The sequence below is a fragment of the Pantherophis guttatus genome, chromosome 7 (genome assembly GCF_059756535.1).
Source record: "Pantherophis guttatus breed Tessera chromosome 7, ASM5975653v1, whole genome shotgun sequence".
NCBI lineage: Eukaryota > Metazoa > Chordata > Lepidosauria > Squamata > Colubridae > Pantherophis > Pantherophis guttatus.
This window is the reverse complement of record NC_142069.1, coordinates 19,340,411-19,353,711: the sequence shown is the minus strand read 5'-3', so window position 1 is coordinate 19,353,711 and position 13,301 is coordinate 19,340,411. Positions and strand designations below refer to the sequence as shown.

Sequence of the window (13,301 nt, the reverse complement as noted above, 5' to 3'; positions counted from 1 at the left end):
CACAATATAAAAGACTTAGGTGTACTATGAAGAACTAAGGAGAAATTTCCTGACAGTTAGAACAATTAATAAGTGGAACAACTTGCCTGCAGAAGTTGTGAATGCCCCAACACTGGAAATTTTTAAGAAGGGTTGGACTAGAAGACCTCCAAGGTCCCTTCCAACTCCGTTATTCTATTCTATTCTATTCTATTCTATTCTATTCTATTCTATTCTATTCTATTCTATTCTATTCTATTCTATTCTATTCCTGCATGCATGTTCCAGTGGTGGAATTCAATTTTTTTTACTACTGGTTCTGCTGTCATGGCTTGGTAGGTGTGGCGTAGAGTGGCATGGCTTGGTGGGTGTGGCAGGGGAAGGATACTGCAAAATCCCCATTCCCTCCCCACTCCTGGGGCCAGCCAGAGGTTGTATTTGCTGGTTCTCCGAACTACTCAAAATGTCCGCTACCGGTTCTCCAGAACCTGTCAGAACCTGCTGAATAGCAGCCCTGGCATGTTTTCTTTTGCTCTGGATAGCCAGAGAGACCGATCCTCTGGATTTGGGAGGGGAGAAATGAAAAACTAATCATAGAGGGCATTTATAAGGGAATGTGATCTTCAGTTATACCAGGGGTAGGTTCTACTTACCTTTACTACCGGTTCACAACGGGAGCACTCATGCATGTGCAGAAGCTTCTGCACATGTGCAGATCATCCATTATGACGTCCGGGTGGGTGCGTGGGCGGAGCCTCCCGCCACTTTTACTACTGGTTTGCAAGAACCGGAGAGAACCGGGAGCACCCCACCACTGAGTTATACAGTGTAGAAACAGCTGCTCTTATTTGAGTTGTGTTTTAGAATAATCATATTCCCTCTGCAGAACACAGCAACACTTTCAAACGTTACTGCCTGTTCTGTAATATATTTAACAGATGGGTTTTAAATGCGTCTAAGTCAATTAACTTGGGTATATCTAATTCTATATAGATTTGGGCTGCCTAGTAAGGGTGCACGCATCTGTCATTTTGTAGTTGGTGTTGCCACTATGCAAGAAAAGCATTAAATGTGCTTTCCCCTGTGACTATCGAAGTGGTTTCCTTGTTGCATAAATTGGAGCTAACGAGCAAATGTTATTTATTCTCTGCTTAAGATAATTGCCAGAATGTACAATGAACGATTTTCTGTTGAGGAATAAATGTCTGGCTGTGCAATCTTATACTTGTCTATTCAGAGGGTAAAGCCCCATTGATTTACTGCCTGTTCAACATATATAGAATTACAGTTTAATTACAAGAGAAGAAAAATAAATAAAATGGGATTTTTTTTTAATCATAGAATCTGTTTTCTGTAAATTAAGCAAAACTGTCCAGCAGAAATCTGTCTCCTTACTGGTTATAAATCTCTACTGAACATACTTCTCAATTAAATGCACTCCACACTGTTCTTAGAGGATGAAGCATTGTGTTAAATAAGAGTAAAGTATTAAAGTAATAGATGTTGATCTGGAGGTTGAGAGACTGCATCGGTTGGTGGGGACTTTCAGAAAAAAATATTTTTAGTAGTTTATGAGTTTTATACCAAAATCCTTCTCACCCAAACAGGCATTCAGAACAGTTGAAAGAAATTTGATAGCTTAATCTGCTTGGTAATGCTGACATTCTTTTTTGTTGTTGTTCTTTTTCATACCATGCAAATGGAAGGAAAAAAACATTCATGTTTTAGATGTCTATGGAGATTTATTTATTTATTTATTTATTTATTTTATTTTATTTTCGTCAAGCATGTATTTTATGACAGATACAAGTGTAAACATAATTATAAATACATGAAAAGGATACGAATAAAAGAAAACATTAGGACAGGGACGGTAGGCACGCTGGTGCGCTTATGCACGCCCCTTACAGACCTCTTAGGAATGGGGTGAGGTCTACAGTAGACAGTCTAAGGTTAAAGTTTTGGGGTGTGGGGGAAGAAACCACAAGAGTTAGGTAGTGCATTCCAGGCGTTGACACCTCTGTTACTGAAGTCGTATTTTCTGCAGTCTACTTTGGATCGGTTTACCATGAGTTTGTATCTATTGTGTGCTCTTGTATTGTTTTGTAATTGTAATTGTTTTGTAATCCAGATCATAATTGTTTCAAAGGTGCTTTTTCGAAAGGCAGCTGGACTGATTTTTCTTGAGGAAGAAGAAGACATGTTGCTTCTCATCCAAGAAGCTTCATCAGTTGTGCAAAACGTCTTCTTCCTCTTCCTCAAGATAAAAACAGTTCAGTTGCCTTTCAAAAAAAACACCTTTCAGTCATATTCTAAATCTATGTTTCTAATTTTAAGTGCATTTTATAATGGCATCCTAAGTCAAAGATTTGTTTTCTGCAAGTAGGTATTTTATATAATGTATATGGTGCTTTGTAACGTATTTTAGGAAAAATTGTATAAATTGCTTCATGCGCGAAGCGAACCGGAGGTAACACCGGTTGAAACCCACCACTGGCCATATTACTTCTTAATATGGTGGGGGGGGGCTTTATCTGTATTCAGTCGAGAATGTAGGCACAGCTAGACTATAGAAATGATAAAGGCCGTTGTATGTATCTCAGACTAGGAATGTTACAGTTTGATAAAAGTGTGTTCGTTGCTTCCAAATAAGACTGAGAATGTATTTTATCCAAAAACCAAAATCCTGGAGGAAAACCTCCACTACACTCCTCCCTATATTGGAGTCAAGTAGGGATAAATAATATAATTATAATTCTGATTGTATAAATGTTTCATATTCCCCCCATATTGGCCTATGCATTGCAATAGGTATAATATTTTATGGCTGAATTAATAGTATTATAAATAGTAAACACACCATAAAGGTTAAGGTAGTCCTTGCTTAGTTGGGGCCAGAATTATAATCACTAAGTGAAATAGTCATTACATGAAACATTATGTGACTGCATCACATAGCAAGGGCAGTTACGGTAGTCCTGATTACAGTCATTAGATAAGGACCTCCTGCTTCTCTTACCCTGCTGTGCTCATCTCTGCTTCAACTTTTCCACCCACCTGTTGGCCACCCTGAAATCCACCCCTACTGCATCCCCATCCCTGGCTTACCTTCACTACCTTCTTCCTCCTGCTGACAACAAGACACCTCTGGCTAAAACAGCTGCTGGCCCTTAGTGAGGCCTCTATAGTGCCTACATGGTGGCATCGCCCAGCTTCACTGAGGCTTCACTAATAGCTACCAGTTGCTTTGGCTGGAAGTGCCTCAATGGTATGGGAGACAGAAGATACTCCTAGGACCAGTAGTGGTAAGCAGTGGCACAGGAGACCCTGTAAGAGGGAGATAGGCAAGAGAGGGGTGAAATACACCTTGCAGTCAAAAATGTGGACAGGTTGCCAAGCACCCAAATTTGATCACCTGACCATAGGGAAGTTGCAATAGCTGTAACTTTGAGCTATGGTGGCACAGTGGTTAGAATGCAGTATTGCAGACTAACTCTGCCACAGTCAGGAGTTCAATCCTGACTCTCTCAAAGTTGACTCAGCATTCCATCCTTCTGGCATTGGTAAAATGAGGACCCAGATATTTGGGGTGGGCAGTATCTGATATTTGTAAATTGCTCAGAGAATCCTGTAAAGCACTATGGAACAGTATATAACTCTAAGTGCTATTGATATTTGAGGACTTTCCATAAGTAGCATTTGTTTGCGCCATCATAACTTTGAGTATTCACTGAATGGCTGTTCATTAAGTGAGGACTGTCTATATGCTGACATTAAACATGGATGAACAATAAACTCAAACATAGATGCAATGTTTGTAAGTGGAGCGCTAAACACAAAAGTGGAATCTTCTGTTATAAAATGCTTCACAAAAACAGAGCTAAGAAACTGATGTGTAATATTCTTGTGATCAATGTTATAACATTATTTACAGAAACATGAGTTCTGCTGGCCCCGAAGGGAGAAAGAAAATGAGGGAATGTGATGGATTGATTGACTCACTGGTGTATTATATACAAGGAACAACTGCAGATCGTAAACCAGATGATAAGGTAACTTTTCCAAACCAGTGAAATCTCTAGGATTAAGATAGAGAGCATTTCTTTCTGGCACTGTCTCCAAAGTGTGTTAATATTCAACCCCCTCTTATAAATCATCTAATGACTTTATGATGTGAGTTTTGGGGACATTCTGATGTTTTAAAAGTCTTTGAAAATCTAGCTGTTTTCTCAGGCTTTGAGGTAGGGTGATTGCTGAATCACTGTACTTATTCTGATTTTCTCCTCTGGACATCCATGAACAGTTTCTTAATTTTTATTATTTCTTGCTTTTAAAAGGAAAACTGACCAGAGTTGTTTGGAATCAGGCAGCTGCTGAAATATATGAATAACAAATCCATCTCCAGCTATAAAAGTCTTAGCCCCATGTTAATATATTCTGCTGAAAACAACTTGTTTGAGATTACCCAAAACACCACTACAAAGCACAAACACAACATATGCTAAAATACTACCGGAGATCTTTGCATCCTCCAGATGCTGCTCCCATGTTCTCAGCCATACTCCAATGTTGTCTTCTCTTCCTCTCTTTGAATTAAAAGGTTTAGAAGAGTTGATTAAGTATAAGGCATCCATCCTCCAGTTCTAAAACAATAGAAACTGAAATAGGTTAAGCTTTGACTTAATAGATTTATCTTAACTAAATGTAAGGTTTAAACAAGTAAAATTTAATACTTTAAATTCAATCCTAACTATCTGGCAGATTATTCAAGTATGAAATGTATTAAAATTTCTCATCTTTTACTAGTTGCTCTAAGTTGTGTGAGCTAAACACACAACTCCATTCATTCATTCCAGAACTCTGTTGTTTACCTGATAAGGAATTAGAGCTGATTTGAAAATTTGCAGTACTGCTGCTATCCACAATCTGCTAAGAACTATAAAACAAGGCCAATGATTATCTGAATGCTTGAATCTACAGTACATTTCAGATTTTTCCCCCTATTACTTACACAATCAGAGTAATGTATTGGTTCATTTTTTCCAGGCTACAGAGAATTGTGTGTGCATTCTTCATAATCTTTCTTACCAGTTAGAGGCTGAACTCCCTAATAATTATACTGAGAGACTTTATGTGCCAAAAAGAGATGATCCATCCAGGAACAACATTGGATGTTTTGGAACAAGGAGCAGGAAAGCAAAGCAGGTAACAGAGATGTAAGGAGGGAACAACAGTGTTGCAATAGACAGCCCAATTTCTCGGAGAAACCTTTGTCTGAAACTCACACTTATCCATAATGAGATATCCCTAGAAGGATCCTACTGCGAATGCTTGGAATTTTAATCCTAATAGATGGGCAATATTTTGAAGGTTGACTAATGTAGAATATATATGAAATTTGCAAATATATTGGGTGAAAAAGATTCCTTAAATATTAAACAATATTCATAACATAAAGATAAGCAGTCCTTGACAGTAAGGAGAAAAAAATCTAAAAAGTACAGATGGGGATTATTTTGATGGACAGATGGATGCATTCATGCATGCGTTATGTACCATCGAATTGTCATTGACTCTTAGCAGCAACATAGACAGACCTTCTCCAGGATTAAACATATTTATTAGGACTAAACCAGAATGCTATAGAAAACTTGCTAATCTTATAGAACAATTCATCATGTCCGATGGTATAAAATTTAAGGTATGAAATTGTGACCAAGTTTGTAAGATTTCAAGACAAATTTGTTAATCTAGTTTTTGAGATGTCTCCTCACCCCAGATGTTCTGTGGATCTAACAATTATTTAAGATTATAAAGATGGAGCCAGTGTAAACTAACAGAGAGGTGTTAAATCATATAAAACCAGACACATCACTGGAAGCTGAAATCATAAGACTACTTCTAATTTACTTTGGCCATGTTATGTGTGTGAATTCATTGGAGAAGGCAATGTTACTAGGAATGGTTAGTGGACAGAGAAGAAGGAGCAAGCAAAGAACACGCTGGCTTGATAACATCATATATGATGCAAAGTTGAACATAAAATTGAAAGAAGCTGTGCATGACAGGGTAGCATGAAGAGCACTTGCCTATAAAGTCACCAAGAGTCGGACACAACTAAATGGTTAAAAACACAACCTAAAGATAGATCTCTAACTTATAGAAAAATATAGCCATTAGATGTGAATTTCTTTCCTCTTTGAAGTATACTGTGTTTTGGATGAAAATAAAACTGGTCATCCCCAATAATCATAAATAATCAGCAGATGCAGCAATAATCTCTTTTCCCTGATTGTTCTTAATGATCAATCTTTACGTGGCTGCTGAAATAGGAGTTACAGAGGGTTTATGCACTATTAAACCCAAACAACGATTTACGTAGGCATTCATCAAAATTTATTTATTTTATTTATTTATTTTTCTTATACTTATATGCCGCCCTTCTCCCGAAGGACTCGGGGCAGCTCACAAAATTTAGGACTGTTGGTCTCTGTATTTTACTAGCTACCATTAAGGAGCTAGACTAGCTGTACTCCAAGAAGACTTTGATTCTTTCTCACTTCATTTCTGAAATATTAATCTGTTTGCCTTTTTAGAAGCAACAAGATACGCCTCTGCCAGAAGAAAAAAGTAACCCCAGAGGCGTTGAAAAGCTCTGGCATTCCACACTGATCAGGATATATTTGTCCCTAATAGCAGAAAGCACTAGAAACTTCACTCAAGAAGCATCTCTGGGCGCTCTGCAGAACCTCACTGCTGGCAGTGGACCAGTAAGTATCTGAAAAGGAAATAGATGTGGCTGGTATTAATACTGTTATTTTACTGTTGTTTCTCTTGGATAAGCTCAGAGCAGCACATAGAGAAAAAAAAACCTTATAATGGAGCCACAGGGAATAGAACAGAATGGTTAAACCAGTATAACATTAATCTGGTCAACAATAAAGAGGTGGTATTCAGCCGGTTCTGACCGGTTCTGGAGAACTGATAGCAGAAATTTTGAGTAGTTCGGATAACTGGCAAATGCCACTTCTGGATGGCCCCGCTCCCGATCTATTCGCTGCCTCCTGAGTCCCAGCTGATCGGCTGGGTCGTCTTTTGTTGCCCTGCACAGGAGAATGGAGCTGGAAAGCTGGTTAGTGGGGTGGGGATGGAATGAAGATTTTGCAGTATCCTTCCCCTGCCATGGCCACCAAGCCCACAGAACCGGTAGTAAAAAAATTTGAAACCCACCACTGAATAAAGACGACTAAGACAATTTACAAATTGCCCTGCTGGTACCTAGTCTCATTTTATTTTAATATTTGGGAGTGGGTCAACTATCTAGAGGAGACTACAAAGGAAGAGCTGGTCTCTAGTTGCTGTTTGTCTTTTAATTGTTACGAATGTCTAGGGAACATTAATGCCTACCTTTGTAACAAAGATACCTGATTTATTTCATTTTGAGGTGCTCCTAGACAAGGAGGATGAAAAGGAAAGGATAGAACCCATGTTATTTGGGAAGCATGAAATTAACCATGGCCCAGTGACTAGCATAGTGAGATGAGGAAGCAACATGACCAACAGGGAGGAGGGGGGAAACAGGGTCATAGTGGGGCCATAAATGATGTGGGGCAGAGCTGACTCCATTTGGATAAGTGCCAATATGTTGCTCCTAATAAATAACTGGATTTCTTTTGAAACCTGGCTCGATGTTCATGGATGCCCTCACACTAGCCTTTGGAAAGGAAGACAAAGAGAATAAGGGAAGAGTTTGCAACTAAGTGAAGTTAACAGGACATCTTAAGGAGGTCTACCAGCACCAAAATTTGCTGTACCAAGTTGGGTCTCACTTATTTTTCTTTCACCATGCTTCTGTAATTTGAGTATGGCCTTCTGTATCTTTCAGCAGTAGCAGAAACTTGTGATGCTTCTTCAGTCAGACATTTCTACCAATAACCACCACCACCATTTTTGAAAAAGCATAAATTGACAAAGCACCATCCTCTTGCAAAAGCACTTTGTATAATTGGGGTGTTGCTTGGTGGGTGCTTTTATTCTTTATTTTCCTTTTAAAAACAAAACACTTTGAAGGAATTCCTGTACAGCTCCAGGTCTGGGTTAAAGTCTTCAAGGGACATTTCTAGGTCTGTTCTCCTAGCATCCCTTCCTTTCTAAGGAAACCATCAGTATCGCCTGCCACAGAATTTTGATCTTCTTTGGAGGAGGGGATATTTTCTTAATATTTGAAATGCCTTTGCTTGGGGACTGACAATAATAACAATCCTCTTTCTGGAAGAAAATTATGCACTGTATACAAGATTTTAGGAGCCTTGGTGGCGCAGCAGACTAAACTGCTGTTAAAGTAGCACTTAGCTGCCAGCTGCCTGCAATTACTACGAGTTCAATTCTCACCAGGCTCAAGGTTGACTCAGCCTTCCATCCTTTCGAGGTAGGTAAAATGAGGACCCGGATTGTGGGGGCAATAAGCTGACTTTGTATAAAATAGAACACCGCTTAGGGGAGGCCAAAAAAGCCCTACTAAGCAGGTATATACAAAAATATGAAGGCTATTGCTTAACGCATTGTAAGCCGCCCTGAGTCTCTGGAGAAGGGCGGCATATAAATTGAACTAATAAATAAATAATAAATAAATAAATAAATATGGAGGGGTGAATTCCCTAAATCTAAAAGCTGTATGTGTTTCCTGACAGATGCCATTTGGGGTGGCTCATATCATTGTCAAGAAGGTCAATGGCCTCCCAAATATTCAAAGCATGCTACATGTGAGCAACGTAAGCGTCAGGAAAACAGCAATCTCCCTCCTCAGGAACTTGTCTCGTAACACCTTGCTGCAAAATGAAATAGGTAAATACACACTCCTAATGAAGATTATTTGCATGGGTTTTAATTGCATGATAGGATGTTAATGATGTTGAACTAGACCTTTAGCAGAAGATTCCCACTATTTCTTCAATATGCTATCAAGGCTGAGAGTGAATTGCATCCAATTTAATCTTTTTGAGGTGATAAGGTTGATAATGTAATGGCTAGCCACAAGACACTATTTTAGTTGTTTGGGAATCAGAATTGTACAGGTATAGTGGCATCCACTAGTTTTTGCCAAATTGTGAAGCTCCAAATGTGTTGAAGGTCCAAATTGCAGAAGATCTGCAGCCATTTGAAATGTTGGGATTTTGCAAGCCCTACAAAATTTGGAGGGCTTCAGATTATGAAATATAATCTGCAGGCCAATGCTGTTATCCAGCTACATGCCTACCCATAAATCCCAACATTTTCATGGAGTAAATTTGCAAGGGAGGGGGGAATTTGAAAATTTTCATTAGAACTAAATATGGTACCATTTAGTTAGATACAAGCATATTTTTAAGAACGTGGGCCGAGTATATTTAACCTTTAAAATAAGGGCACATCTTGGTTAATTTTCAGCCAGAGTACTATTGCCAGAATTGATTGCCATGCTGCCAAATTACGTCCCAACGTCCGATGTGGAAAATGAGATTGCGGCTTCTGCTTGCTATGCTTTGTACAACCTGACTCAAAACAATTCCTCAAACGCTCGGCTTCTCTTGAACAATGATGGCATTTCAAAGGTTATGAATATCAGCACAAATGACAAGTAGGTATCCATTCCTAAAATGAATATCTGTAATACTTAAGCTTGCAGCCAAAAATTGCATGAAGGAGAGAGTTTTTCTGTTCTTGTTTTTTAAAAACATGTTTAAAGGGAGTCTGAAAATACATATTTTTATGGCCTCTGATCTCTTCTGCCTGTCCTTTTCCTGTGCCCTTCATTTGGATCTTTTATTTTCCCTTACTAGGTTTTTTTAAAATTGAAACTCTGTGAAACATTTTGTTCTTCTCAATGCTGGTACAATGCTGAACTGCTTTAAAAGTTCTTTTTTTTACTATTTTTCTCAGCAAAAGTGGTAGAGCCGCCTCAATCCTCTTGTATTCCTTGTGGTCTCATGCTGATCTCCACAGTGCTTACAAAAAGGTAAGCTAACAGACAAGATGGGAATCTTTTGAAAATGCTTTACAAACCTTTGGGTTATTTTTCTGGGTCCCTGTTAAAAAATCCACATTCTGACCAACTCAACCAAAGCCTTTTCAATCTAAAGACCTGACCCATGCAGTGTTTTATTTTTCTTCCTTGGTGTCAGCTTTCTTCATTTTTAAATGAATGTCATACTTTAATTTATTTTTGTTATTCGAAATATTTTAAAACTGAATCCTAATTAACCCTATTAGAGATTTGGAATTGTTAATTAAGATGGAAATTCATGTACTTTTGTTAGGTTTGCCATGGTGCTATACTCACTGTAGAAAATATTTTTATGAATAGAGTACGCAAAACATTTTTTCTACTGGAAAGTAGCATTTACTAACACTTTCTGCTTCTGCATTCTTTTAGACAGGTAACACCTGTTTTCCCCCTTAACCCTTTTTTGTTTGTTTGTTTTTTCAAACAATGGGAAAGTTTCCTAGAGATAACACAACCAACACAGGCCCCAAAGGCTTCCAAGTTTATTTATTTATTTATTTATTGGTTCGATTTATATGCCACCCTTCTCCGGAGACTCAGGGCGGCTTACAATGCATTAAGCAATAGCCTTTATACTTTTGTATATACCTGCTTAGTAGGGCTTTTGGCCCCCCCTAAGCGATGTTCTTTTTTATACAAAGTCAGCTTATTGCCCCCACAATCCAGGTCCTCATTTTACCTACCTTGGAACGATGGAAGGCTGAGTCAACCTTGAGCCTGGTGAGATTTGAACTCGCAGTAATTGCAGGCAGCTGGCAGCTAAGTGCTACTTTAACAGCACTTTAGTCTGCTGCACCACCAAGGCTCTTCCCAATGAGCAAGAAAGTATTCCTTTCTACATTAAGCTTCTCAAGTATCCCACCTTTAAATCAGAGGACCACAAGCTGAATTCCCAGGGCTGCACTTAGCTGTAAAAGTTTTAGGGTCAGTCTCAAAAACAGAATGATCAAATTGTCACTTGTAATGTTACCAAAAGAGAAAACCATTAAATACACCACAGGGAAGTAATTCCATCAAATATGTTTAAGAGCCTTGGTACTACAGGGGTTTAAGGCACCCTGTTATTAAGCTTATTAAGACCAGCTGCCTGCAATTACTGCAGGGTTCGAATCTCGCCAAGGCTCAAGGTTGACTCAGCCTTCCATCCTTTCTAAGGTAGGTGAAATGAGGACCCAGTTTGTGGGGGCAATAAGCTGACTTTGTATAAATATACAAAAGGATGAAGGCTATTGCTGAGCACATTGTAAGCCGCCCTGAGTCTCCGGAGAAGGGCGGCATATAAATCAAATTTAAAAAAAAAAAAAAAATCAATTAAGTGTGAATGAAACTGAAAAAGAAATGTTGATTTGCCCTGGACCAATTTTAGAACATAGCCTCTGGCATACCAATCAAAAATTAATTGTGGCAACTAATTGGCCCAACAGAGGTTGCAAGTTCCTGCTTCATTTGCAACATTCAGTTTGTTTCTGTCAAGGGCTACAAGCCCATTTAAATTAATAGAAATTTTTCACATGTGTAAATTCAATAAACACCATCAATCGGTGTCAAATTAAATGTAATTTTAATTGCATGATTAACTTCTATGTTTACTTTTTTATGTAATACTACAGAAGGTTGTTTTCATAGGGATCACAGTGCATTCCTCCCTACCTCGTCACAATCCTGACAAATACATATTTTTATATATTTGTTTATGATCATGATAACGATCTAGGCTAGTTGTCTAGTACTCCCAAAAGTGTTGAGACTGCAGGTCTCCAAGTTACTAGGCAGCGTGACCAACAAATAGAGGCCAATAGATATGAATAGTTGGTCTACACCGGAGGTCTTCAAATTTGGCAGCTTTAAGCATAGCTATGCTGGCTGGAGAATTCTGGGAGTTGAAGTCCACAAGTCTTAAAGCTGCCAAGTTTGAAGATCTCTGGCCTACACCCTCCTGAGTCCCAACCTCATTTAAGTGTCTTTCAGATCCACACTAATTTAAATCAATTAAACCAACCTCAATCCAATCTTAGAAAAAAAATGAATTGATATCCTTTCTAGGCTCCCAAAGTAGCTTCAATAGGATGTGCAATCTCATTCCTAATAAATGTTTAATAATTTACCTTTATGTTTTCAATGAGAATTTACCTCTGTGTTCCTGGAATTGTAATTAACTATATTACATTTCCTTTTATTTTTTTTATTTTTACTTTAAAGGCTGGATATAAGAAAACGGATTTCATCAACAATCGAACATTAAGAGCCTATAATTTACTGAGAGACTGAAAACCTGGACAGGCCTATTGTTTTTGTGGAAAAACAATACAGACATGTTAGCATCGTTCACTTAGTGCCAAGAACGGAGAAAAAGTGAGAGAGTGTTTTATATTTACGACGGGTGTCTGGAATAAAGTGCTGATCCCCATATTATCTGTCATTATAGCCATGCTTATTGTTCTTCTTAAAATCAAGACTCGTCTATAAACATAATGAATTCCAAGCTGAAGCCTAACAAATAATTTTAATCTCAAGCCTGAAACACAACCATTGCACACATTATACTCGGTCAGTTTGAGGGCAATTGTCCACATCAATGTCTTCATTTTGTATTATGGGAAAGTAATAACCAAAGAAGATGGGATGTGGGGATTCTTGCTGAAGTCTTGTGTTAGTTTTCTTTTTGCTAAACTTATTATAGTGAGTGAATGCTCCATGCAAAACTGCCTCTTATCATTTTATGAAAGTGCAGACTTTTGTATAATCTGTTTTTAAATAATATTTTCCCAGGTTGTAATTTTTCAGTATAATCCTGCATGTATGGTTACTGGGTTTTTTTTTTTAACTGAAGTATTGTTGAAGATATTTTTAAAATTCCTTATACTTACACCCTGAATTTACCAGTGCAGGAGACTTTTCAAAATTTGTTGTATAAAATTTGTTCTAACAATGCCAAGTTGCTACCTTAGAGTGTGGTCTCTTTTATGATCATTTTGACCAGAGGAACCAAATGTTTCTAATGGTTTTAATTATAACATTCATTGGGAATAGAATAGAATAGAATAGAATAGAATAGAATAGAATAGAATAGAATAGAATAGAATAGAATAGAATAGAATTTTTTATTGGCCAAGTGTGATTGGACACACAAGGAATTTGTCTTGGTGCATATGCTCTCAGTGTACATAAAGGAAAAGATACGTTCATCAAGAATCGTAAGGTACAACACTTAATGATAGTCATAGGGTACAAATAAGCAATCAGGAAACAATATCAATGGGCATCTGCTGTGCGTGTATGT

The 13,301-nt window shown here is 37.9% G+C and overlaps 1 protein-coding gene across 1 annotated transcript in view; it reads left to right on the top strand.

Moving 5' to 3' along the window:
- Positions 1-12,968, top strand: part of PKP2 (plakophilin 2) — a 67,148-nt gene extending 54,180 nt beyond the window's left edge. Inside the window, exons 7-13 of the mRNA XM_034402680.3 lie at positions 3,914-4,031; positions 5,026-5,184; positions 6,576-6,749; positions 8,670-8,823; positions 9,406-9,595; positions 9,898-9,973; positions 12,221-12,968. Coding sequence (XP_034258571.2) covers positions 3,914-4,031; positions 5,026-5,184; positions 6,576-6,749; positions 8,670-8,823; positions 9,406-9,595; positions 9,898-9,973; positions 12,221-12,289 — 940 coding nt within the window. The 3' untranslated portion in view covers positions 12,290-12,968. The remainder of the gene's footprint in view (positions 1-3,913; positions 4,032-5,025; positions 5,185-6,575; positions 6,750-8,669; positions 8,824-9,405; positions 9,596-9,897; positions 9,974-12,220) is intronic.
- Positions 12,969-13,301: the final 333 nt, after the last annotated feature.